This window comes from Ictalurus punctatus, chromosome 5 (assembly GCF_001660625.3).
Source record: "Ictalurus punctatus breed USDA103 chromosome 5, Coco_2.0, whole genome shotgun sequence".
Lineage (NCBI taxonomy): Eukaryota > Metazoa > Chordata > Actinopteri > Siluriformes > Ictaluridae > Ictalurus > Ictalurus punctatus.
This window is the reverse complement of record NC_030420.2, coordinates 25025695-25051004: the sequence shown is the minus strand read 5'-3', so window position 1 is coordinate 25051004 and position 25310 is coordinate 25025695. Positions and strand designations below refer to the sequence as shown.

Below are 25310 nucleotides of genomic sequence, written 5' to 3'. Positions count from 1 at the left end.
GGTACTATGCTGTAATTGCTGATTGGTTTTATAGTACGGAGAAATAAAGGTTGCTAAAAAGGTTGCTATAGCTTTAATCTGCAGGATCTCGAGGGTGATTTTATTGAACTGAGTGGTCTACAAAGTCAATCCCATATCATGGACCAATGGGAATAGATGAACCAAAATACCAAACGCCGCAGAAATGATTCAGGATCGATGCCTGCACCCTTTTCCAGGTCGGTGTCTTTTAGAAGAGATGCCTCCATGTTTCCTGTCAGTGCCAGACAGAGAGTAATATTGCAGGAAGAGCTGAATATAGCCACGAAACACACGGGGGAGAAATTCTCAGTATAGTTTCAATGAGCAATACTGAACAAAAAAGCAGTATTCATAACCAGTCACATGATGCAATTCATATGAAAAGTTAAAAAGGTCAAATTTGTACCTTTTCTTTAAAACTTCATAAACTAAAATGAAATTATTTTGAAATTTTCACAAGCTCAGGTTCAGCATATAGACCAACATATACACAGATTATTATCAGAGTGCAGTCAGAGCGCAGTGTGTGGATTCAAACTGTTTATACTTAGATATTCACAGCATGCAAAACCACTCTCCTGGATTAGAAGAAATAACAAATCATATAATGGGTTGATTGCTATCATCAGTCACATTGGCAATAATGTATGCTCTATTTCTGCATATCCCACAGCGCAGGGTAATCTGGTAAGAAAATGTATTAATTGTCTAGGACAGCAGTTCTGACAATAGTTCCAGCAATAATACAAACCACAGGTATGCTGTATATTAATGTACTCTTTCTAATATGTTATTGTTTCTATATTAACAGTGTGCACAGGGACTCGCTTGATTCAAGTTTCTAGTTTTATTCATTCACATAAAAGGAACTGTACACAGTATATACATTGTAGTACATTCATAATACATTAATGACATCAACAACAAGAACAACAATGACAATACTGTTCTTTGTCAATTATAAACAATATCGTTTATAATGCATGTCATGTACACATTACGTCATTATAATAGGGAAAATACCAGAAGCTGGTTATGATGCTAGTCGCTAGCATTTAGTCAGGTTTTTTGGATTAATAACCTATCAAGAAAGTCAGGAATGCTTGCAAAACTGAGGTTGGGACTGCAAATATACCTGAGTTATTAGCTGTAACTAAACTCATTATAAAATTCTAATAAAATTATTATATAATTTACATGTGCATGTGCTATGTGGTGACAAGGTGACATGGACAAGGGAAGCTAAGATGTATCAGAGAAAGATGTTTTGTTGCCCTGCTCTGAAGTCAGACAGCATTAAGGCTTAAGGTTCATATACCGCACGACTAAAAAATAAGTGAAAAGAAAACATATACATACTGTATTGTGAGACATTACACAATCGAGTGTTACCGTTTGCATTTTCATTTATATGAACGTACATTTCAAATGGAAACGCAAAGTTCCTTGCAATTGTATTTCCGTTGTCTTACACGTTATGACCATTAACTATAAATGGTTAGAACGTATGATCTAAACACTTCCAGATCTACTGTTATAAGAAATAATCAACTTCATGGTAGTAACAGTAGTTCCCTTCAATCTGGGCCGATAACCATGTCTTACAAGTTCTTGTAAGATTCTCCTTTCTGATTTCGTGTCCACTCTGAAAGGCTGACTGGGCAAGGTCTACGTGTTCTTGTCACTCGAGACAAGATGATGAATAGCCCATGTACGAAGGATGAAATAAGAAGGTGCTTTAAGTGAAAAAGCTGAATATACAATAGAATCAGATGACGAAAATGTGTATGCAATTGTGTGCTTATGGCAAGTATGAAGGACATCTTATATATGTTCAAGGAGCACTGACTTATAGTGTGCTCTCTCTCTCTCTCTCTCTCTCTCTTTCTCTCTCTCTCTCTCTCTCTCTCTCTCTCTCTCTCTCTCTCTCTCTCTCTCACACACACCCAGAGTGATGCCTTTCAATATGAGGACTGCCCTTGCTGTAGGGGTTAAGCTATTGTTAATATATCACAGAGCTTATTAACTTTTTAGCCCTAATAATAGGTTACCTTTCTGACTGAACATGGAGGGTTGTAAAATATGTCATTATTCTCTGAATCTGTTCCGATAATCGACATGATATACCATTAAATTCAACATACACAATAATGTTATGGTGGTCATTTCACAATATTGTCGTTGTGCATTCATTATGAAGGAAGCACTTTTGGTTACCGAGATAAAATCCAATTTAGAAGGCAGTATAGTGCACGGACAAATGATTTAGGATACATTTAAATGAACGTCGCTTATGTCCTTGGAAGACTTCGTTCACTGGGCAAGAATTCCTAAGGAATTGAAAACCATGTCTCTCTGCCACAGAAATATTTTGTGATTAAAATTGTACCATGTTTACAACATTACAACATAATAGTATTCTCAACTACCTGAATGACCTGAACATTTTTACATTTCCAGTTCATATGTGTGTGTGTGTGTGTGTGTGTGTGTGTGTGTGTGTGTGTGTGTGTGTGTGTGTGTGTGTGTCTGCAAGTGCGGAGTTTTAGGTGGTGATCTGCTGTATAATAAATAGGAAATTTTAATTAATATGCATTAAACCTTTGTAATGGCTGAAGTTATTTTAACCATGTTTGAAGGTTACAGATCTCTACAGTGTAGGACGCTCCATATCATAAATATCAGTAAGCAGTTTTCCTGCTCTATTTAGGAAATCAGTTCTGAGGACCTTTTCTCCAGACGTTTTCAAAGCATTTCCTGTGAATTCTATCTATGGCCGTTGCTCATACAAGGCCATCTTAGAATGTCTTTCATCTGCAGACTAACCACTTACCGTACATTTATTATTTTACAGAAAAAAAGGGCAGTGAGCTAACAGTGCAACTTATGAAACAAATGGACACCCCTGAAATTTTCTGTAAAATAATAAATATATGGCAAGTGGTTGATCTGCAGAGGTCTGCAAATGAAAGACATTCTAAGATGGTCTTGTATGAGCAACGGCCTACGGTGGCCGAGAAGTGCAAAACAAAACACAAATATGAAAACAAAATAACAATTCCGAAAACCAAATAACAATTCTGAAAACAAAACAAATTGCAAACACATTAACAAATCTGAAAACACATGAACTAATCAGATGAAACAGAAAAGGTAGGTATATTTTGCGAATGTATTACTTACCGCTGATTGGACAACACATCTGTCAATCAAAATATATAGGAAGTAAGAAACAGCTTTGTTTCTTGTACATTAGTGGACTTCTGTGTTTATTTTATATATTATATATGTATATCTTTTGTCCATAGCGAAACTTTAAATGTTAGAAAATAAAAGTTTATATGGCAAGAAATGAGAAAATGGAATATATTAAGCGCTACTTTGAGGAAGGTCATTAATATGCCGTGATTTTTGGATATGTTGTTAATATACCATCACATAAAGATTAGCTTGCGCTCTCTAAAAACACACCTAAAGGACATAGGTCTGTCTAGAGTAAAAAATTATTCCCCATTAAATGATGTAAGGAATGCTATAAGAGCAGAGCTGTGTGGACCGGGACAGTTATTCGGCTGGTTCATGTGGTTAGCGCTTCCGCAGAAACATATGTTGCGTGTAAAACGTGATGATGTTATGCAGCTGCTGCAAGAGCTTAATCCACAGGGGACAGATCACAGGACACACCGTAGTTTTGTTAATTTTTTTTTTTAATTTAAACTGCAGTACGGAGAAAACACATTAATACATGCACACACGAATTGACTTTCCAGTACTGGCGCAGCACCCCAACATGCTGTACTTCCTGTATATCTTGATTGACAGATGTGTCATCCAATCAGCGGTAAGTAATTCATTTACAAAATATACCTACCTTTTCCGTTGTCTCTGACTTGTTAATGTGTTTTCAGATTTGTCGCTGTGTTTATAATTTGTTGTTTTGTTTTTGGATTTGTTATTTTGTTTTCATATTTGTGTTTTGTTTTGCACCTCTCGGCCACCGTAAAAATGTGCTTATTTTGAATAATTAGACCAACTTTGCACATTTCCTGAATCTCAACTGATGGATCTCAGCGTCCATCATTTTTATTTTTCACTCCTCGATGTGCTTTAATGTAGTTTTGAAGAAGAAATGTCCACTGGGGTGTGCTCAAGGGAATCTGAGGTTTAAAACCTTGTGTTTCGCCACTTGGCACTTTCAAGCATTTTTTTTAAAATTCCATATACAGAACTGTGCAAAATTCAGAGACCACTCTTTTATTTTCAATCAAATTGCCATTCTGTACTTACTGTTAATTATTTGGTGGCAAACAATAATGATGGCAAAATGTACAGTACATTCATTCCATTTTCAGTCTAACAGCCATGCAGTACTTATTTACACAGGTCGTTATTAAAGTTCACTATTACAATTAAACTATTCGTGACTATGTTTTCACCTTTGTGTGATTTATGAACAATAAGAATGCTGAACAATAATGGTGGGAACATTTATTTATTTAACAGAAAAATCACTAAAAGGTCGTCAACACTAAAAATAATGTGAAATCTGTAATTATTTTCTTTGTAATATGGAACTTTAATACTGACCTGCATGAAAAGGTATTGCATGGCTGTTTGTCTGAAAATGTATTTAATGTACTGTACATTGTCCCATCATTATTTTGCACAGTAATGTATAGCATCATGTAAATATCAGCAACAAACTAGTGAAAATGCAAATCTGCTTGATAAAACATCAAGAAGGTACGGTAACAATTTACAATAACAGTACATGAATAATCATGCACTAATACCTGAATTATTACATACTTAAATATGAGCTAATAATGAGTTTAGGCATGTACTAATCATGAACTAATGATGAGTTCATGCCTTAACTCATCACCATCCAACACCATCCTATGATATTTATGTACGCAGCTGCATATGGCAAGTTATATAAACAATTTAAAATTATGCACGTTTAATTTATATTCTTTCTTATACATCATGTTTGATTTAGTTTACCCCTACATGTTAATTAGTGCATTAACTAACATACATGTACTTAAGGTGGTCATTATTCACGCATGAATTCATAAGACTCACTTCGTATTTAAGGTTAGCTCTTCGTTAGTTCATGATTAGTACAAGCCTTAACTCATCATTAGTTCATATTTAAGTAAGTATTCATTCAGGTATTAGTGCATAATTATTCGTGTACTGTTATTGTAAAGTGTTAACGGAGGTACTGGATGTGTACATCCAGTGTACAAGTGCACTGGAATTTTAATTCTTGTTCTAGCTCAGCCTGTTATGGACTATAAGAAGCATGACAGGGCTAACATACAACGCCAGAGACTTTACAAAAAGTGCAGTAATACAGTACAACACAAAATTGTATAGTTATATATATATATAACTCGGATGACACAAACACAGTAAACAAGATATGAACAGTGAGTTGCAATAACATGCAAAGTGGAAGAATATAAGAATATTTCTTCCTATATAAGGAAGAAATACATAAGAATACTATATTCCCCAAGTCTGTTGTCTATTAGCACATTGTGATATTGTGCAAAAGAGCTGCATAATGGACAAGTTATAAGTTTTCACAGTGTGTACATATTGGCAGGGAAACAAACTGTAGTGCAGGGTACAGATTGCTTGAGGATAGAAACTGTCCTTCAATTTCTTTCAGACCCTGAAAGGGAGGGGTATTTTGTGACTTGGGTGGTTTGGGCCCTTTATTATTGCTTTGGCCTTGTTCTAGCATGATAACGTGTAGATGTCATCAATAGCAGGCAAGATATCATGGTATTTTTGGCACAGCTACAAACTGTGACAGGCCTAGTGGGCATTTCTTGCTTATTTGAACATTTCCGTGAGTTAGAAAATAAGATTTAGATTTAGAGAGCACTTAGCGGGAGGTTAGCGATATCTCCTCCATGCTTGACCGCTGCGTTTGTGATATATGAGGTGCGGCCCGGCGCTCGGTTCAGCTGTGATCAAGATTCTCTTTACACCTTTGCCACAATCCCTCCCTGATGAGCGGCCACGGGAATGGCTGCAAATGATGACAGAGAGCCCTTAACCGTCATGACAGCAGGAGGTTTTATCCATATCGCTCTCACCCTCTCTCTCTCTCTCTCCCCCCCCCTCCCTCTCTCTCTCTCTCTCTCTCTCTCTCTCTCTTTCGTTCTGCCTGGGGAGTTAATAACTTTGGAGAGTATTAATGTATAAGGGTTGCTGGGCTCCTCAAGGGACTGTGATTAATCTGTCTCACACATACGCGCACACACACACACACACACACACACAGATGTATAGCGCTGATAGAAAGCTCCATCCACTTTGCTGTTCCACTCAGTCACACGCTAGCAGGACTGAACCATTTGTTACATCCACAGCCACCCACCCACCCACATAAACACTCACACACACACATATACACACTCATCCACACATCTATACCCACTCATGCACATATCCACTCACACACATATACACCCACACTCACCCACCCACGTACACTCACACACACATGCATTCATTGCCACACATTCATGCAACTGAACAAAGGGAACAATGACAGCATGGCCAGTTTGAAATGAATACCATTTTTATGTGTTTTATGTGGTTTACCAATGACAAAATATCTTCAAGATTAGATTACACATCGCCATGACTTCCCTACTATAAGAGACCATGACCTAGATGAATGAAAATATTCACACAGATACGTGAGTGAAAGTGACAAAGTATCAAGTGAAAGAAGTACTTCAGTAGCTAATTGCTTGGTATACATTTACATTTTAGAACAAGCATGTTCCATCATGATGATCAAATGAAAAGAATGATGCAATGTTAATACAGAAAATGGAGATGAAATATTCAGTACATTTACATGGACAACAATAATCCAATATTAACCCGATTAAGACAATACTCTGATTAAGAAACTACCATGTAAACAGCAATTTTTAATTACCTTAATCTGACTAAAGTCATACTCGAAGTAAACACAAATCGAATGAAGTCGTGTGGAGTGTTCCTATTTATTGAAGTGCATTACAGACATGTACACACCTTAATCACATTATTAACGTCGTGTGGGAGATTTCACCGCATTTTGCGACAGGACATGTACACACCCGGCAGTGCTCAACAGTTTGACGACAAACAAGAGAGCACGGCTGCGTCCCAAACCGCGTACTTACCTCCTATATAGTAGGCGAAATACATGTATTTCAGATACTATATAGTAGGTAAGTACGCGGTTTCAGACGCAGCCCACAGCTTCAAGCGGTCATCTATTTGCACGTACAGCATGATAAATAATTAACCGCACTTGAAGCGTTCATAAAAATAAAAATGAAAAACCAAAACTGTATACGGTACCATAATGAAGACGAATTGTATGTCGATACGTGAAATTCTGCAGGGATGTCAGACGACGTGGCGTGGGGATGTAATGACGTGTGCTGTTAATCGATGTATGTTCTATAACATGTAAAACATGAACATGAAAGGAATATTCTAAAAGCAACTCATGTGACCACCTTAATCACAATATTGTCTTATTCAGAATAAGGTCAATAATTAGATTACTACTGTCCATGTAAACGTACTGAATGTCAACTCATGTATTACTCATGTATGTAGGTGGGCACGGTGGCTTAGTGGTTAGCACTGTTACCTCTTACTCTCACATGCAGTATTCATTAGAGCATTATCGCACTAATCGATTAGGCTGATGAAGGCAGGATTGTATCACCACTCCAGACACTGTGTGTGTGTGTGTGTGTGTGTGTGTGATGAGTGACTTCCTCTGGACACACTCACACTCGCACTTACACTTGCAGCAACGGAGAGTCAGATACAGGATCTCTGACAGCAGCTGCTCTAAATCATACTACAAATTACAGCACCGCTCCAACAACGCTGATGGTAATTTACTGCCATTACGAGATCTCACCATGATGTCTGTGTTTATCACAGAGGTGATCAGATACAGGCTGTGAGGTGCAAGTGTGTGTGTGTGTGAGAGAGAGAGAGCATGTGAGAGATGGCTATTAGGAGTCGGAATTCCTTTGTGTGAATGAATGTCTTTTTTATTGTTCGCTTAAAAATATAAATGTGCTGGAAAACCATCTGCCAGTGTTTATGGGTTGATGAGAAAAAATAGAATGGAATTAAATTTGTGCCAAAAGTATTGAACGTAACTTTGCAAGAAACAAACAAAAATATATGAGAAAGAAGAAAAACACTTGAAACTGAAGAAAATTTCAGAAAAACTCTTCAAATAAACGGCGTTCTTTGTTAACACTTTTCACTAATCATGGTTTATGAACACGCACTACCAGAGTTTTCATTTTACGCCTTCGGTGTTTTCCTTTACACTCCGCAAATTTACGTTCACCATTCTGGCACAAACTTCTGAGAGAGCAATGTCTTTCGTATCATCAACGTCATCCTCCCCCTGTTCAACTGGACACCCGAGCTGTTGATCCAAATCTCACTAGCCAATGGGAATAAATCTCTCTTAAGCCCCGCTACACACATGAGATTTGTAACAGAATGGGGAACGTAAACTTGAGGAGCATAAACACAAAGCTTGAAAGCATAAACAAAAACTCTAACAGAAACCGTGATTATCTAAAACATAGCTTAGAAAATTGTTAATAAAGAACACTGTTTATTTGAAGACCGTGTTCAATTTTTGCCACTGAGGTCACTGTTTACACTTTCAGAGTGTTTTTTTCTTTCTTTCTTTCTTAATGTATATTTTGGTTTGTTTCTTGAAAAGTTACATTCAATGCTTTTGGCACAGATTTATTTCCATAAAAACGGTAGCTTAATATTGAATTGGAAATTGTGTTTAATCTTGATTCTTTAATTTACTAAGACATTTTTCCCTTTTCTGATACTGGAATATTTTTTTTTTCTCTTTCTTGCCAATCAATTCCATTGTCAACAATGGTGTCAATAGTTTTTCACATGTCAAGAGTCTCTCTGTCTCTCTCTCTCTCAGAGTCTCTCTCTTTGTCTTTCTCTCTCTCTCTCTCTGAGACTACTGTATCTGTATCTCTCTCATAGTCTATTTCTTTCTCTCCTTCTCCCTCCACACACTCTGTCTCTCTCTAGTGTTATAAATAAAAATAAAGCTGTGCACTTCTTCTCTGTATAGGACGCAGATGAGTCAGTTTTGCTGACGAGTATATTCTGATAAAGCTCCTCTCTGGATGATGCAGGATCTCCATTACTTCATTCTCTTTGCACTTTTCTTTTGAGCTCGTGCTCCTTTGTTTGTTCAGCAGTCTCGCTGGCAATCGTGGCATTTTCAGCTTCGAGCTGATGAGGTGCTGCTGATATACTGTAGGTTAAAGCCCTTTTAAAAAAAACCCTGCAGGTGTTCTCACCATTGTCTGCAGTCAGTGGGCCTCTGCTGAAGCAAAGAAAATGTGTGTGTGTGTGTGTGTGTGTGTGTGTGTGCTTGTGCTTGCGTGTGTGTGCGTGTATGTGTGTGTAGCACGTGCACATCCACTAATGCATGTCTCTATGTGTTTTCCTTCACTATAATAGCCATTGTATTTAGAATGGATGTGCTTGTCTGATTTATAGAAGCCATTGAGCAGATCGATAAAAGCTGTAGCTCTGCTAGTGAAATGGTCGCTGTCTCTGTGAGTTTGTGTTATTTTCTCTGTCTCCATCTCTTTTTCACATTCTTGCTCTCAGCAACACTTTTGAAGCATCTTTTTATGCTAAAAACAAGTATTTGTATTCTTGAGACAGTATGTGTGTGTGTGTGTGTGTGTGTGTGTGTGTGTGTGTGTGTGTGTGTGTGTGTGTATTTGTGCACGCGCGCGTGTGTGTTTGTGTGTGTGCATGCACGTGTGTGTATATAATATAGTTGGGGTTTTTTGGGGGGTTTTTTTGGAAATTGTTCTCCTTTTTTCTTATGCAGATAATCTGAGGTTTAATTTTACAATTTTACAAGTTTGTGCTGTATATGAGGTAACACTACAGAGTGTCCCAAAAGTCTCCATACACAGGGGAAATGAACACTAAATAACCACTATTTAGCAAAATGTCTTCCAAATTTTTTCAGACTTAGTTTATATATATATATAGAAGAACGTATTGAAATCATTCTCATGCCGCGATCAGAAAGCTGTCGCAAGGTTGCAGTGGACGTTACCAGGAAACATGGCGAGCAGATCACACACCACACTGTTGCCAAGCTTATTAACAAATTCAAAAAGATTAGAAGTGTTGTGGACCAACTGAGATGTGAACGTCAGCGACACCTCCGGTTTCCTCCACCAGTCCAAAGACATGCACTGTAACATGATTGGCATTTCCAAATTGTCTATAGTGTGTGAATGTTTGTGTGATTGTGTCCTGCGGTGGGTTGTCACCCCAGCCAGGGTGTCCCCCAACTTGTGCCCTGAGTTCCCTGGGATAGGCTCCAGGCTTCCCATGACCCTGTGTAGGAACTTGCTATAAGAGAAATAAAACACTTATGCTGATGGTAAAGGCAGCACCCCAGCTTGCTGGGGATTATTTTTCCTATAACACATAGAAGTCTTTCATTCGTGACTTAATATTTTTTGGTTTTCCCTTTTCAAATTTTCTTTTGGTTGTAAAACTGTTTCTGTCTATTCACGAAATCAGTGTTTTGTGCTTTGAGAATGAAACGCCTACAAATGCATATGCAGCTTCCCAAAGCACAAAACAGTATTTCCATCTTATTGTAAGCATAAAAGCCTTTTGTGCCTGTTTAATAAATTGTCACAGCTTTTAATGCCAATATGTGGTTTGCAGTGCTACAACCCACTAGCAGATATAGCCCTATAAGTCACGGTTGAAATTATCGACAGCATGCAGGCAATTGAAGTGTGTTAGTGGTGAACAAGGCTGCAATTTGGTCTGGATGTCAGGACTCATCACATCATACAGACGCAGCTATCAGTGTAAGAGCTGTGGGACGGCGGAGACCCCACTGATTGCGAAATGCTTTTTTAGCACCGATTGGCTAAATCACTCTCCAGCAGCCATCATGACGGTCATTTTTCAAGACTCGGTCCATCACAGAGCTGGTGTGATGGGCAGAGTGAAGCGATTTGGAGCATGACAGCATCGAAATAGGAACAGTTCCTTCAAAATGATCTTTTAGAAGCGAGCTGTATAGTACATAGCAGACTGAGCACTCAGAAAAGCTTTCTTTATTAGGGTTAACTACGGAGCATGCTGCTATTCATCTCCAGCCTTTATTTTCCTTCTTCAGAGATATGACAAGATTTCTGTTCTCCTCAGACATTTCTGTGCTGTATCAAAGCAGGAGTAGGAGGAGAGAAGTTCTTGCGGGCAGTGTGTGGGTGAGCTTCTGACTAGTCGTCTCAGAGGGACAGTTGTCATTCAGTGAGCTTTTCATAAGCACCATCGGGAGTTGGCCCTGGTCTCCTGTAGTGAGACAGCTGTGGCCTGTCAAATTAGATTGAGCGTAAGCTGCAGCAGAATGGTTTATAATCAGGTTGTAGCCCTCCATGAATAGTTAAGGGGCGATGCCTCAGCATTGTCTGCAGTAATGGCTTCATTTAGAGGAAGAGGGCAGGGGTGGAGGAGAGCCACAATGCTCCTATAAAACCTGGCATTAGAGGGGATGGTGCATAGCCATAAACCACACACTGCAGCTTCTCGTTAAAAATAGATGATATTGTTTTGCAGGCACTGGAGGAGTTATTCTCATGCCAATAGTTCCTGGAATGTTTCCGCTCTGTTTACAATCCACGATTTTTGCACTAGAAAATGTCTACATCAAAAATCTTCACACATTTCAAAGGTCAAAAACAAGAGCCTTTACCACTTCGCCATAACAAGAACTTTGGGTTTTGCAAGCGAGGCCTTTAACATCGCCAAGTAGTGATGTGATGAGATGTGAATCTTTCTGACAACAGAATGCTATTTCTGCACAGACGGCTGCCTGACAGATCTTTATCATGTGCATCGATTGCATTGTGAACGTGTCCAAACTCAAAACCCAGCAGGCCAGTTATAAAACTTATTTTAGAAAGGGAGAAATTAGTAGTTTTTTGATGACTGTAGCCAGCTGTAGTCAATAAACTTTTCTCAACTTTTTGGCTGTAGGAATGTCATATCAAGTTTTCTGACATTCTTTTTAAAATGTTGCTGCAACATTTTACATGTAGGAGCATTAACAACAAGGTTCACACAGTGTACATTTCCATAGATCTAACTGGGAACATTGTGTAAGCTTTTTAATTACACTAATTATGCACTCTTTCTCTGATAGTGCAAATGTTAACAGTAATAGGATTAGTAAAAATCAAAGGATTAGATATACTAATCTGGGCGGCATGGTGTTGCCTTACAGCTCCAGGGTCCCCGGTTCGATCCTGAGCTCGGATTATTGTCTGCATGGAGTTTTCCATGTTCTTCCCATGTCTGAGGCATGCCAGTAGGTGGATTGGAAACTCTAAACTGCCCCTAGGTGTGATTAGTGTGTAAATGTCTGCGACTTGGTGCCTTGCAACGGACCGGTATCCCATTTCGGATGTATTCCTGCCCGAATCAAGGGGAGAACACGCAAACTCTGCACACACAGGCCAGAGGCGAGATTCAACCCTCAAGTGCAAGGCAGCAGTGCTAACCACTAAGCCAATAACACATCAAATAACACATCAAAAGTGAATGGGTTCCCTTTTGAGTCTCAAGATTTCCTCCTCATGTTGTCTCATGCCTTTGGCTTGCTCTTGAGGGATTTTCTGTAAAGCTGCTTAGTCACAGTGTATATTAATGTTAATAGTGCTAGTGTATACATATAAAACTGAAGTGACCTTAACATATACAGTAAACAGGTCATTGATTAAAGCACAGAGCATTAGAGTTGAACGGTGACTAGTTAAAAAGTCATTGAAAGTTGCGTACTCGTAGGATTGGAATTTATTATTATTTATCAGTGACCATGCAGAAAAGTCAACCATGACTCAGACGTTTCAAGGTCACAACAGTTCTGCTCTTTTGGCTGAGCAGTCGCAATGACACATTGCTAAAGTCTGAGCAGTAAGTGAGATGTCATTATTACTGCATCGCAAGGACTCGCTAATAAATTTTTAATTTGCACTCAGAGCAATTAACCGAGTCCCTTGTGGCCTGCAAGCGGGTTCGTTCCGAAACGTCCGTCAGAAGCTTCAGACTGCACCTCCTTTTCATCCTCAGCAAAAATAAACCTGTTTCTCACAGAAACAAATATATTTGCATTTGGCATTTAGGGTTGATTTGGGTCCCTGTAGTTAACCATGTTAGTGGGTTTCAGGCTTTGTGGGATTTCTTGCTGTAATAAATGACATTTATTGCGTGGAGAAATCAACACTCCCTGATCCTAAAGGTTTACAGCTTTGCAATCACACACACACACACACACACACACACACACACACACACACACACACACACACACACACACACACACACACACAGTCAAAAACACTGAGACAACCCTGCTGCTGAACCTGAACCAGAGGGCAGCAGAGCAGGATGCGAGACAGTGATGAATGGTCTTGTTCACAAGGTGAATCTTTTTTCCCCTATCATTCTAGAGGGAACTTTGTGAAGGATTGGGTAAGGTATTTAACCCTGTTAGTCTCTGAAGCTTTCAGACTCTCAGAGGTGATTTCTTTTTAATTTTTTCCTTTCCCTTTGTCACTTTCTGTAACTCCAGGGCAATAATAATTTCCTAACTTGTTATATAATATTCCACACATGATACACATGTTATACAGGAGGACTACTGTTATACACTTGGGATTTCTAAAGACAATCAACATTTTGAGTCACAATGTTCAGTTTCTTAAACTTTTCCTAATGACCTATGTATCCTGGCTGCTTATCCTTGCTATACAGTGTAATATATGTTTGTGTGTCTACACTAAAATACAATCAAACCAGTTTTCACATCTTGGCTATTTGATGTTGATTTGACAGTTCTACTTAAAATGATAACAAAGATTTGATGGTAATATTGTTTGGTGCATGATGCTCTCATTGTGTAATTGACATGCAACTGACATGAGATGATACATTCAAATCTGAAATTATTGGCACGCCATGCAATGAGTGGTATTTTACAAATCACTGATTGTAAAATGATCGGAATTTAGCTTTGTCAGGAAAGAATAACAGTTCTGAGCTGCTTCTTATAATGTCTCCAAGGATGGAGATACTTCTAGAGAGATCTTGGACCACTTTTCCATCCATCTTCAACTGCTTACCCCTTTTCAGGGAACCTGGAGCCTATCCCAGGGAACATCAGGCACAAGGCAGGGTACACCCTGGACAGGGTGCCTATCCATCACAGGCCACAATCACATACACATTAGACATGCCAATCAGCCTACCATGCATGTCTTTAGACTGGGGGAGGAAACCGGAGTACACACAAAGCCACAGGATTCAAACCCCAACTCTGGCGGTGTGAGGTGAACATGCTAACCACTAAGCCACCGTGCACCCCGACCACTTTTCCAACAACATCTGTATTGCAATGTCTTGCAGTATTTCTGGTGTTGATTTGGATGTATGTTTGGGTAATTATGTTGTTGACAGGTTATTCCCGTATTCTATATATATTTGTACTTATTTAACAGGTGCAATACACATTAATCAATGTAAATGTGATCTGCTGTCCCTTTATATATATATATATATATATATATATATATATATATATATATATATATACAAAAACAATCAGCAACACAGCGTAAACAAAAACATGATTATGTAATGCAACTAAATATAACTAACACATAAAACACATTACACATGTGCATGAATCCCAATTTCCAATTTTATGAGTATTATAAAAATGCTAGAAATCTAAACATTATTACACATGATATTGAAATTATCCGCCAACAAAATAAGACAATTTAAAGCAGAATATGTATAAAAGCATCTGAAAAGAAACTGGATAATATTATATTTGATTTATAATAATTTCATAATAAGAAATATTGGAAATATCTGACAATATTCTGGATATTTCCACTCTCTTGATTTTCCATCAAACATATTTTCATTTTCTTGGAGAATAAACCATGGATTTCAAAGATCGGCCAAGTGTTAACCTCTTGGCAGAGACAACCAACTTTTGGATTAAAATATCCTGGTATATCCTTAGAGAGACTCATAACATCATCAATCTTTATAAGCATTTCTGGACCACTAGCTAGAAAGCAGCTCCAAATCATGAACGATCTGCCACCAATTTTTAACAATGATTATCTGATCATTTTCTTTGTACACTGTCTCTTAAATAATTAAAGGATATCAATTAAAGCAGTAAAACATTTTTTTTTTTTTTAAATCATCAAGAGAAGCTACTGAAATGCCAAGGAGGAACATTATGTAAGATTTTTATTTTTGAGGAAAGGCAAGAAGTTTAAGTAATTTAAATTGTGTTTCATTATTAAAAGAATTGTTTAATTTCTATATTCAATTTTGCCATTTATTTTAAAAAGTGCCAGTAATTCTGGTGGCAAAGGGATCTATAACAGTCAGAAGCTATTTTTTCAGTTATAACATACACAAGAATTTGACTAAGTAATTCAGCACAATAATGAAAATCGATTATCGATGTGACAACGTCTGTGGGAGAACCATGCTGTTTGGATACCATGAGAGAAGGAAGATGTCTTGTCCCGTATTGCCTTATACAGTATATTGACATATAGTCTGTCATATTCGGGATATTCAGGTTCACTCACAGCGCTGAATTTTGTGCTGTTCTTTTCATGGTTCTGCTGTTCTCTCTGAGTGTCTGGTGCTGAATGTATACAGCACTCTCCATCCTCTCTGTGCTGTGCTCTGTCATTATTTTGCTCTCGTTAAAGAGTGGTATGATGCTCTCTGACTCTTGGGAAATATAGGATAGAGAATTTTAGGATGAAGGCCTTACTAGTGTTTTATTGATCTGAATCAAACTGTTTTTTAATGCATCAGACGAGAACTCTGGATTGCCTCTTAACAAGCTAATGGCATGTAGGTGGAAAACGAAGTGCAAAATTGAAAATCTATGAAAGCAATAAAAGCTAGTGTAAAAAGCCAAATGGAAAAAAAAACAAGTGCTGCTTTGTTAGAATTGTGAGATCTTAGGCACAAACATGTTTCAGATGTTCCTTGTACACGAACAGCACTCAGGACCAGTAACTAAAATTATTCATATGATTGTAGAGTATAATGCTGCTTTATTCTGAATTTATAAAGGCAAACATTTTGCTGATTTGTTAAACTGTTAGCTTGAATCTCAATTTCTCTAGACAGCTCACTAATATGGTCTATAGAAGTGCAATGTTCAGGCCCATTTTAGAGGAGAGTAATTTCACATTAGTAATATAACAACGTTATGTAACATTTCTAATGACCCAAGACACAGACGTCATGATCTGCACTGTAAAACTGTGCAAGATACCTCTATTCTGATTACATTTATATGGTCAATCATGCATTTGCATGATCAGTGATCTATCAACTCATAAACACAAGATCCAGAACAGAGTTCATGGTAAAGTAAACTTTCCCAAAGGAACTGCCTGACTAATTTTTAATCAGACTGTTTATGAACAAAGAGCAAAATTAAATTAAGAGTTCTCTTTTCTTAGTTATGACAGTTAAGAGATCCAATTCAGTGAAATTGAATCAATAATTTAAAATACAAATGTAATGACAGAGTAATCTTGTAGTTAATTAGTGTACAAAGCAATTGCTCGTGTTTGCAGGAAATGTCCTTGTAGATTTCTCGCATGATTCCCCTCCAACAAAATCCAATGAAATCTCACTAAGCTTTGTATTACCATGGCTGCATTATCTAGGCACGACGAATACGTGCATGGCCGAGAATTCTCAGACTGTTATTTAACTCTATCTCTCGCCATTTATAATGCTCTCTTAGATGTGTTAGGGTCTCAGCCTGCACTCCGTGCTCACTTTTACACCAGTAGAATGTAATTCACACAAGATAATTCACAATAGTGAACAAACAGGAAGTCACCACAGCTGCTTTGAGTCTGTGATGCTTTTCAGCTCACTTGCAATCTGACATTTTATGTAGTGCACAAGTTTTATTAGGAATTGTAGTACGTACAAAAAGCTTGCAAACTTTGGAGAAATAATGGGAGGCTCCTTCCATGCACAGACATTCATACCAATCAGCCTACCATGCATGTCTTTGGACTGGGGGAGGAAACCGGAGTACCCGGAAGAAACCACTGTAGCACAGAGAGAATGTGCAAACTCTGCACACACAGAGGGTCACAGTAGGAATCAAACCCCCAACTCCAGAGGTGTGAGGCAAACGTGCTAACCACTAAGCCACCGTGCACCCAGGTTTAGGTTATTAGATAAGTTAATTCCTTTATTTATTTTCCTGTCACCACGCTAAGGGTTTAGCATACTTGTCATAAAATAATTACAGAATTTCCCCCAACTTCAGGTTTTTTTCTACGTTCATTAATTGATATGGAATTTATCATTATGAGGAGGCTGAGAAGAATCTTTTAATGAGAGAGAGGCAGACAAATCCAAAATGACAGACAAGATCAAATTCAGAAACAGGCTTAGGTCAGGTGATCAATATACAGGCTTAACTAGGCAAAGACAGAGCATGTAAACAAGGAAGCAAAGTCCGAGTCCAACCAGGGTAGCATATATAGGCTTGGTAACGTCTGGTGAACGAGGAAACTGAGCAACTGAGCATATACTTTTCAAAGGGTCCGTAGTGAAAGTATGTTTATAAAGGGTGTGAGTGTGATTGGAGACAGGTGTACATGATCAGAAGTCTAGTGATTGCAAACATGACAAGGTGCATGAGTTTTGGCATGTGTATTCTGGGGTGGCCATGTTTGGTGCCTGCGGTGTCTTTTAGGAAATGGAGCTTGCTGACTGAGTTGACCTGACAGAATGGATACATTCCTTAATTGGAATTGAAACATACGATGCTGACTTAAGTGTGATTTGACATAAGGTATGTAGAATTAATGAATATTATTGTTTCAGATACTAAAAATAAAAATGATATTCATGTACTGTAATAATTATTTTTATACCACAGCAGGGTTGAATGCTTGAATCTGATTTGTCAGAAGGTGTGTATTATTTTCATATAGCTGCACAGATAGTTCTGGCTGTAACATGAATGATAAGGAATTATTTATGCACTTGTTGTAACACATTCTTGTTTCTATATTAACAGTTATTACATAGTGACTTGTATGACAGACGCTAGACATTTAAAAAAAAACATGTTAATCAAAGTAAAATGTATAATTGTTGATGTTTTTTTGTTAGGAGACATTTATTTAATGTTTATTTTATTGAAGGAATCTCGGTTGTAAGGGCTTTGTAACAGTTATGGTACTTTGTGAAGTTTATCAGCATAGGATATTCTTCAGGATAGAGGAGTTTACGCTTTATGTTTTTCCAGTAAAATGACAAGCTGCAAGCTGGGTTTTTTTTTTTTTTTTTTGAGAGAGAGAGAGATCCAATCAAGTGAGAGTGATATGAGAAAAGAGAGAGTGGTGGTTCCTTGGTGAGGGAATGACTGTTTATCGCAACTACAACATAGCTGAAAACAGAAAGTAACTTGTCTTTTGGATGTTCAGCAATATTAAATCGAACTATAAAATATTAAACCGTTAAAATGCATGACTCTTCAGACATTAATGAAATAAACATTTTAACCATTGCCACTGGCATCATTATAATCACTGTGGTACTGTATAAGCAGAATAACACACTTTGCGCTGTTATGTGAAAAATCGGGGGGGTAGTGGCTCCCCGCTTGTGCGTCATGCTGCATCACTTCCCTCGGGCATGCATTACTTTCTTGTAACAGCACAGTCTGTTGTGTATTATTCCTTGCGTATGTATCTTTAATGTTGAAACCAACACATTTTGGAATGTAATGATAGCATACTTACTCATGCTGATACTTGGAGCTCTGCTGCTGTGGATAACCCCAGATTTCCCCCAAACAGTTCTTGCCCAAGACTCACCCATGCTTCTGTGGATAATTGGATAATGTCACCTGGATACTGCTGATTTGTACCTAAGATTTGTATCGACGGTCAAGACGGTCATGAGCTTATCCTACTTATCCCAGGACTCTATTGACATTATACTCATAGTGAACATCATTTCATCACAAAAGAGGAAGGGTTCCCTTTTGAGTCTGCCACTGTTGCCTCTAGCTGGATAGCTTTCCTTGGCATTGCACATTTTGCCTCACTATCAACACCACCACCCTTATAGTTCCCAGATCAAAGCAGTCCTGACTCCTCAGATTGACAGAATCATGTTGTGAATGTAGGTGATGTATGTGTCTTAACCTGTCAGCACTTTCTACGCTTTGCAAGGTTTATACATGTACATTTTTTACCTTTATTACATTTGGCAGATGCCCTTATATAGAATGACCTACATTTATATCATTTATACAGCTGTGCCTTGTTCAGGGGCCAAGCAGTGGCCACTTGGCAGTGCTGAGGTTTGAAGTCACGACCTTCCAATGAATAATCCAATATTTTGGGGTTTTTTTTTTGTTTGTTTGTTTTTTCTAAAAGAGGTTCAGACATGACTATAACTTTCTTTCCCTGCCTTGGGTTCTGTCAACTTTTTTTTTGTCTTTTGGTGATTGGGGCTAAATGTCTGACTCACATTTGTCACATTTGTCATCACTTGGATTTGCATGCTCATTTTCCTTCCCATCACAACTGCTGTAACTGTCTCTTTCTTATTAGATGATGTTTTTTTTTTTGACTCTTTACACCAGGTAGAGTGTTGTGAACTGTGTTTGCATGGGTCCTGAAGGTCCTGAGGCTACATTACAATTCCACTCATCTCAAAATGCCAACTCAGTCACATGCTTCTCTTTATCTGTGCTGCAACAGCTTAATATGTGTCTGTAGATTTCGCAATATTTGTACTTCTGTCAAAGTCTATTATTATATTTTGTCTTTCTAAAAGTTACTGTTTTATTATGTTTTTCACTGGGGTTCTTGATAAATGTCTAATATTACTACAGCCATAAACAAAGTATCATTACTAATACTTGCTGAAATATTATGTAATTGACAAAACATGTCTAATATGATCCAAATCCAATCGAGCATTGGATAATTGTAGGTTTACAAGGTGTTCCTATTAAAGTGGTCAGTGAGTGTAAATCTAATCTATATGCTATATCTGTAAGTATGTTCATTATGGCTAAATTTGTATTTATGCCCTGTGTGTGTGTGTGTATGTGTGTGTGTGTGTGTGTGTGTGTTCAAAACTGCCACAGTGCATGTGAAGGCTGGGACATGTGAAGTAATTGCGGCCCATCGCTGCTGTAATAAGAACAAGATTGAAGAGAGATCTCAGACTGTCAAATGCTCCTGCCTACCCGGGCAGGTCGCTGGGACGACCAGAGCTGCTCCATCCTGCGTCGATGGTAAGATCACTTCCTCTCTGTCTCCATCTCCCTCCATCTCTCTCCCTCTCGCTTTTCCTCGCTCTGTCATCCTGACCTTTTGAAAAAGGTCAGCCTATAAATGTGTTATACAAAACGTTTGCAAGAAAGTGTAGCAAACACCCTGTTCACCCTCATGAATAGGTGCTGTTGTGAAGGAAGTGTTGATATTAGAAATGCCTCTTGCGAGCCGCAGGGCATTCTGCAACACTGAAGGCGGGAAGAAAAGCACCTTCTATATTTGTTTTCTGAAACCAACGTGGAAATAATATTAGTGATGCCCCCCCCCCCCCCCCCCCCCCCCCGCCCTCTCCCTTCCGCTGTGTGATTAATTTAATGCTCTGTCGGCAGTGTCTAATGCTGCACTCATTTTACAAAGACTAAGACCACTTTCTTTCTTTGACCGATTTCTTGCACTTGCCTCTCTCTATCTCTGTCTGGCTGATTCATTTAATACTGTGTCAACACTGGGCACTTGACGGCGCAATCGATTTTGATCTTGTTTTCTTTACCATAAAAGCATTGTCTGTGTGCTCTCTCTGCACCCTGCCTGAGAGGAAATGTCAAATAAACCCCTCTCCCCATCCTGCTTCTTCTCCTCCCTCTTTCCATCTCTCACTTCAGCTATCTGCCCCGCTCTGCTTTCTCAGCACTACTTTCTACCTAAGCTGATGCTTTCTTGCTAAGGTTTATATGCACTTATTTCTGAATGGTTATTCAGCGCATTCTGTATGAGTAACATAATATATGGATAGTTTTATTAATCGCAAAAATAATAACAGCAACACCAATAACTATTATTATTATTATTATTATTATTAGGATGTGGCTTAGTAGTTAGCACATTTGCCTCACACCTCCAAGGTTGGGGCCTCGAATCCCGCTTCCGCTGTGTGTGCGTGGAGTTTGCATGCTCTCGCTGTGCTTTGGGGGTTTCCTCCAGGTACTCTGGTTTCCTCCCACAGTCTAAATACATGTGTTGTAGGTTGATTGGCATCTCTAAATTGTCCGTGGTGTATGAATGGGCATCTGAGTGTGTGTGACCATGTGTGCGATGGGTTTGCACCCTATCAGGGGTGTCCCCCACCTTGTCCCCTGAGTCCCCTGGGATAAGCTCCTGGGTAGGATAAGTGGTACAAAAATGGATGGATATTATTATTATTATTATTATTATTATTATTGTTGTTGTTGTTGTTGTTTGTAATGTGAATTCATTTCTTTATCTTATTTGCATGCATGTAGCATCTATAGTAGCCCAGAAGTGGTGGTGTCAGATGCAGCCATGTCTGGATGGAGAGGAGTGTAAAGTTCTACCAGATCTCACAGGCTGGAGCTGCAGTACTGGCAACAAGGTTAAAACGACAAAGGTTAGTGGGTGCACGCTCACACACATTCACACACACACACACACACAGAGACACACACACAAACATACAAATTCAAGTATGCACTTTATGTGCAAAGACACTAAGCTTTAATCTTTAGCATGTGTGCTTGAGAAGTTTGACCGCCTACAGCATTGCCCATCAATTTGTGCTGCCGGTTGCTATCATTACATTCCAAAATGTGTTGGTTTCAACATTAAAGATATGCAAGGAATAACACACAACAGACTGTGCTGTTACAAGGAAGTAATGCATGCCCGAGGGGAGTGACTGCATCACTGACGCATAAGCGGATAGCCACTACCCCCCGATTTTTCACATAACAGTGTGGTCTGGAGTGTGTTATTCTGCTTATACAGTACCACAGTGATTACAATGATGCCAGTGGCAATGGTTAAAATGTTTATTTTATTAATGTATGAAAAGTCATGCATTTTAATAGTTGAATATTTTATAGTTCAATTTAATATTGTTGAACATTCAATAGACAAGTTACTTTCTGTTTTCACCTACACTGTAGTTGCGATAAACAGTGCATAAATATTTCCTTATCATTCATGTTACAGCCAGAACTATCTGTGCAGTTATATGAAAATAATACACACCTTCTGACCAATCAGATTCAAGCATTCAACCCTGCTGTGGTATAAAAATATTTATTACAGTACATGAATATTATTTTAATTATTAGTAACAGAAACAATAATATGAATTAATTCTACATACTGTATGTCAAATCACACTTAAGTCAGCATCGTATGTTTCAATTCTAATTAAGGAATGCATCCTTTCTGTCAGGTCAACTCAGTCAGCAAACTACATTTCCTAAAACACACTTCATGTGCAAACACACTGAGTTTTAATCTGGAGCATGTGTGCTTTAGAAGTGTGTCCAACTACAGCACTGCCCATCAATTTGTGCTGCCAGTTCATTAGATAGTGCATAATTATAGTAATTCTTCTCTTACAGAGGCAAACCGTACTCTATGTTAAACAGTAAGACACACACACACACACACACACATACACACACACTGAATTTTCAGTTCATTCTCTGTTTAAAGGCATAGCAGCTTCCCGTTCCAGTATTACCAAAGAAATTACAGTGAACGAAATATTAAACATACTGTAGATACAAACCAATTATTCATTTGTAACAAAACAGACATTAATATGTACAATAACAATAAACATCATGCTGTATTATCGCAAAATTGGTCATATAAAGACTGATTGAAACAAGGACCCCTGCATACATACAATGCATCCGGAAAGTATTCACAGCGCTTCACTTTTTCCCACATTTTGTTATGTAACAGTCTTATTCCAAAATGTATTAATTCATTATTTTCCTCAAAATTCTACAAACAATAACCCATAATGACAACGTGAAAGAAGTTTGTTTGAAATCTTTGCAAATTTATTAACATTTTCAAACAAACTTCTTTCACATTGTCATTATGGGGTATTGTTTGTAGAATTTTGAGGAAAATAATGAATTTAATCCATTTTGGAATAAGGCTGTAACATAACAAAATGTGGAAAAGTGAAGCGCTGGGAATACTTTCCAGATGCACTCTAAACGCTTACACAAATATAGAGTATACAGTCATGTGAGCAAATAAGTGTACCCCATGGAAATTATTGGCTTGTCTGAAATATTTGAACAAGAAAACATTTGATCATCTTTGAAACAGTGCCTTTTAATTAAGTTGATATACTTAAACCAAACCACAAGGAAAATGAGCTTTTTCAATCATTTAATCAACATGTGATATTCTTCTGTGGAAAAAGTAGGTACACTCTTACTAGCCTCACAAGCTAGTATTGCCCCCCTTTAGCAGAAATAACTTCTTGTAGGTGTTTTATGCATAATTGTCCACCAGGCTTGCTGGAATTTTTGACCACTCTTCCATGCAATATTCTTTCAGTTGCACGATGTACTGCCCATTTCAAATCTCTCCACAACATTTCAATGGGATTCAAATCCAGCTTTGTCTAGGCCATTGAATAACCCTCCATTTCTTCTTTTTGTGCCATTCCTTGGTGGATTTGCTAGTGTGCTTAGGATTATTAGCCTGTTGAAAGTTGCACTTTTGGTTCAGCTTCAACTTTCAGACAGATGGCCTCACATTATTTCCAAGCACTCTTTGATATAATGCATAATTCATAGTTGAATCAGTGAGTGCAAGCTGTCCAGTCCAGGCAGTGAACAACCCCAAACCATAACATTTCCACCACTGTGCTTCACAGTTAGTATGAGGTGCTATTCCTGAAAAGCTGTCTTGGGTGTGTGCCAAACTGTTACTGTGGTCAAACAACTCTATCTTTGATTCGTTTGTCCAGAGCACATCATTCCAAAAGGCCTGGTCTGTGCCTGTATGTTCACTGACAAACTGTAGTCTTCCAAAGACTGGTATGCCTCCCATGCAGGTCAAATTTGTACAATCTCTTTCTGATTGTAGAAGCATGCACTTCGACACCAACTGTTGCAAGACTTACAAGCAGATTCTGTGATTAAATTCTAGGATTCTTGGAGACTTCTTTTTGCATCAGATGGTCTGCTCTTGGGCTAAATTTGCTGGGACAGACAGTCCTGGAAAAATTGGCAAATTGTAAATATGTAATAAAAAAAAAATCATGCGGTGTACTTATTTTTTTCACATGGCTGTAAATATACAGACTACTTTGAGTGTGAACTATCATTCAGGCTATAATAACACATGAATTTTTCAACAACACTCAACTCTTCAAAGGAAATGTATAATTTCTCATCCTCAGGCACCTGGGGGTTAAATCTGATTGATTTCTAAATGGATTAAGCAAGATTTCCCTTTACAGTGAAGTAGCAAGTGCACCAAGCCTTATCCTCTTCAATCTTCTAGTGACTGCATGATTTTCTTTAGCTCAATTTCTTACATTTCAATCAGTGTTATTTTAGAGCTCATCCTGCCTTCTTATCTAATTTTTTTTTATCCCCATACTTGCTGATTATCCTGATTCTATCATGGATCTGTAACTTCCTCGATTGGAAGCATAGGCAATGTGGGAAAAGGGTATTTCCTATTACTATTTCCTATTCCTATGCCTCCTGCTTTGTGACCTGCGTCCTCTCCTCCTCCGTGTGCTCAGGGCAGACTAGAGGAATCAGCTGTGGCAGGATTTGAAGAGTGTTGGATATGACATTAAATACAGCGCAGGCTAGAATCAAAGAGGACACCATGCAAAAGAAAAGGCGACAGGAGAAAACAAGTACGAAAACAAAAACACAACAAGCCCGGTTTGCCAAAGTAGTCATGAGCTGGACATCAGATCAGACAGGCAGAACCACTGCATACTAGCACATAAACCTCAAAACCCATCCAGACAGCTTCTAACCCACGGTACTCTTC

The 25310-nt window shown here is 38.3% G+C and overlaps 1 protein-coding gene across 1 annotated transcript in view; it reads left to right on the top strand.

Moving 5' to 3' along the window:
• The window catches only part of tafa3b (TAFA chemokine like family member 3b), a 170373-nt gene that overhangs the window by 137228 nt on the left and 7835 nt on the right, over positions 1 to 25310 (top strand). The window contains exons 5-6 of the mRNA XM_017467230.3: positions 20366 to 20515; positions 21776 to 21900. Coding sequence (XP_017322719.1) covers positions 20366 to 20515; positions 21776 to 21900 — 275 coding nt within the window. The remainder of the gene's footprint in view (positions 1 to 20365; positions 20516 to 21775; positions 21901 to 25310) is intronic.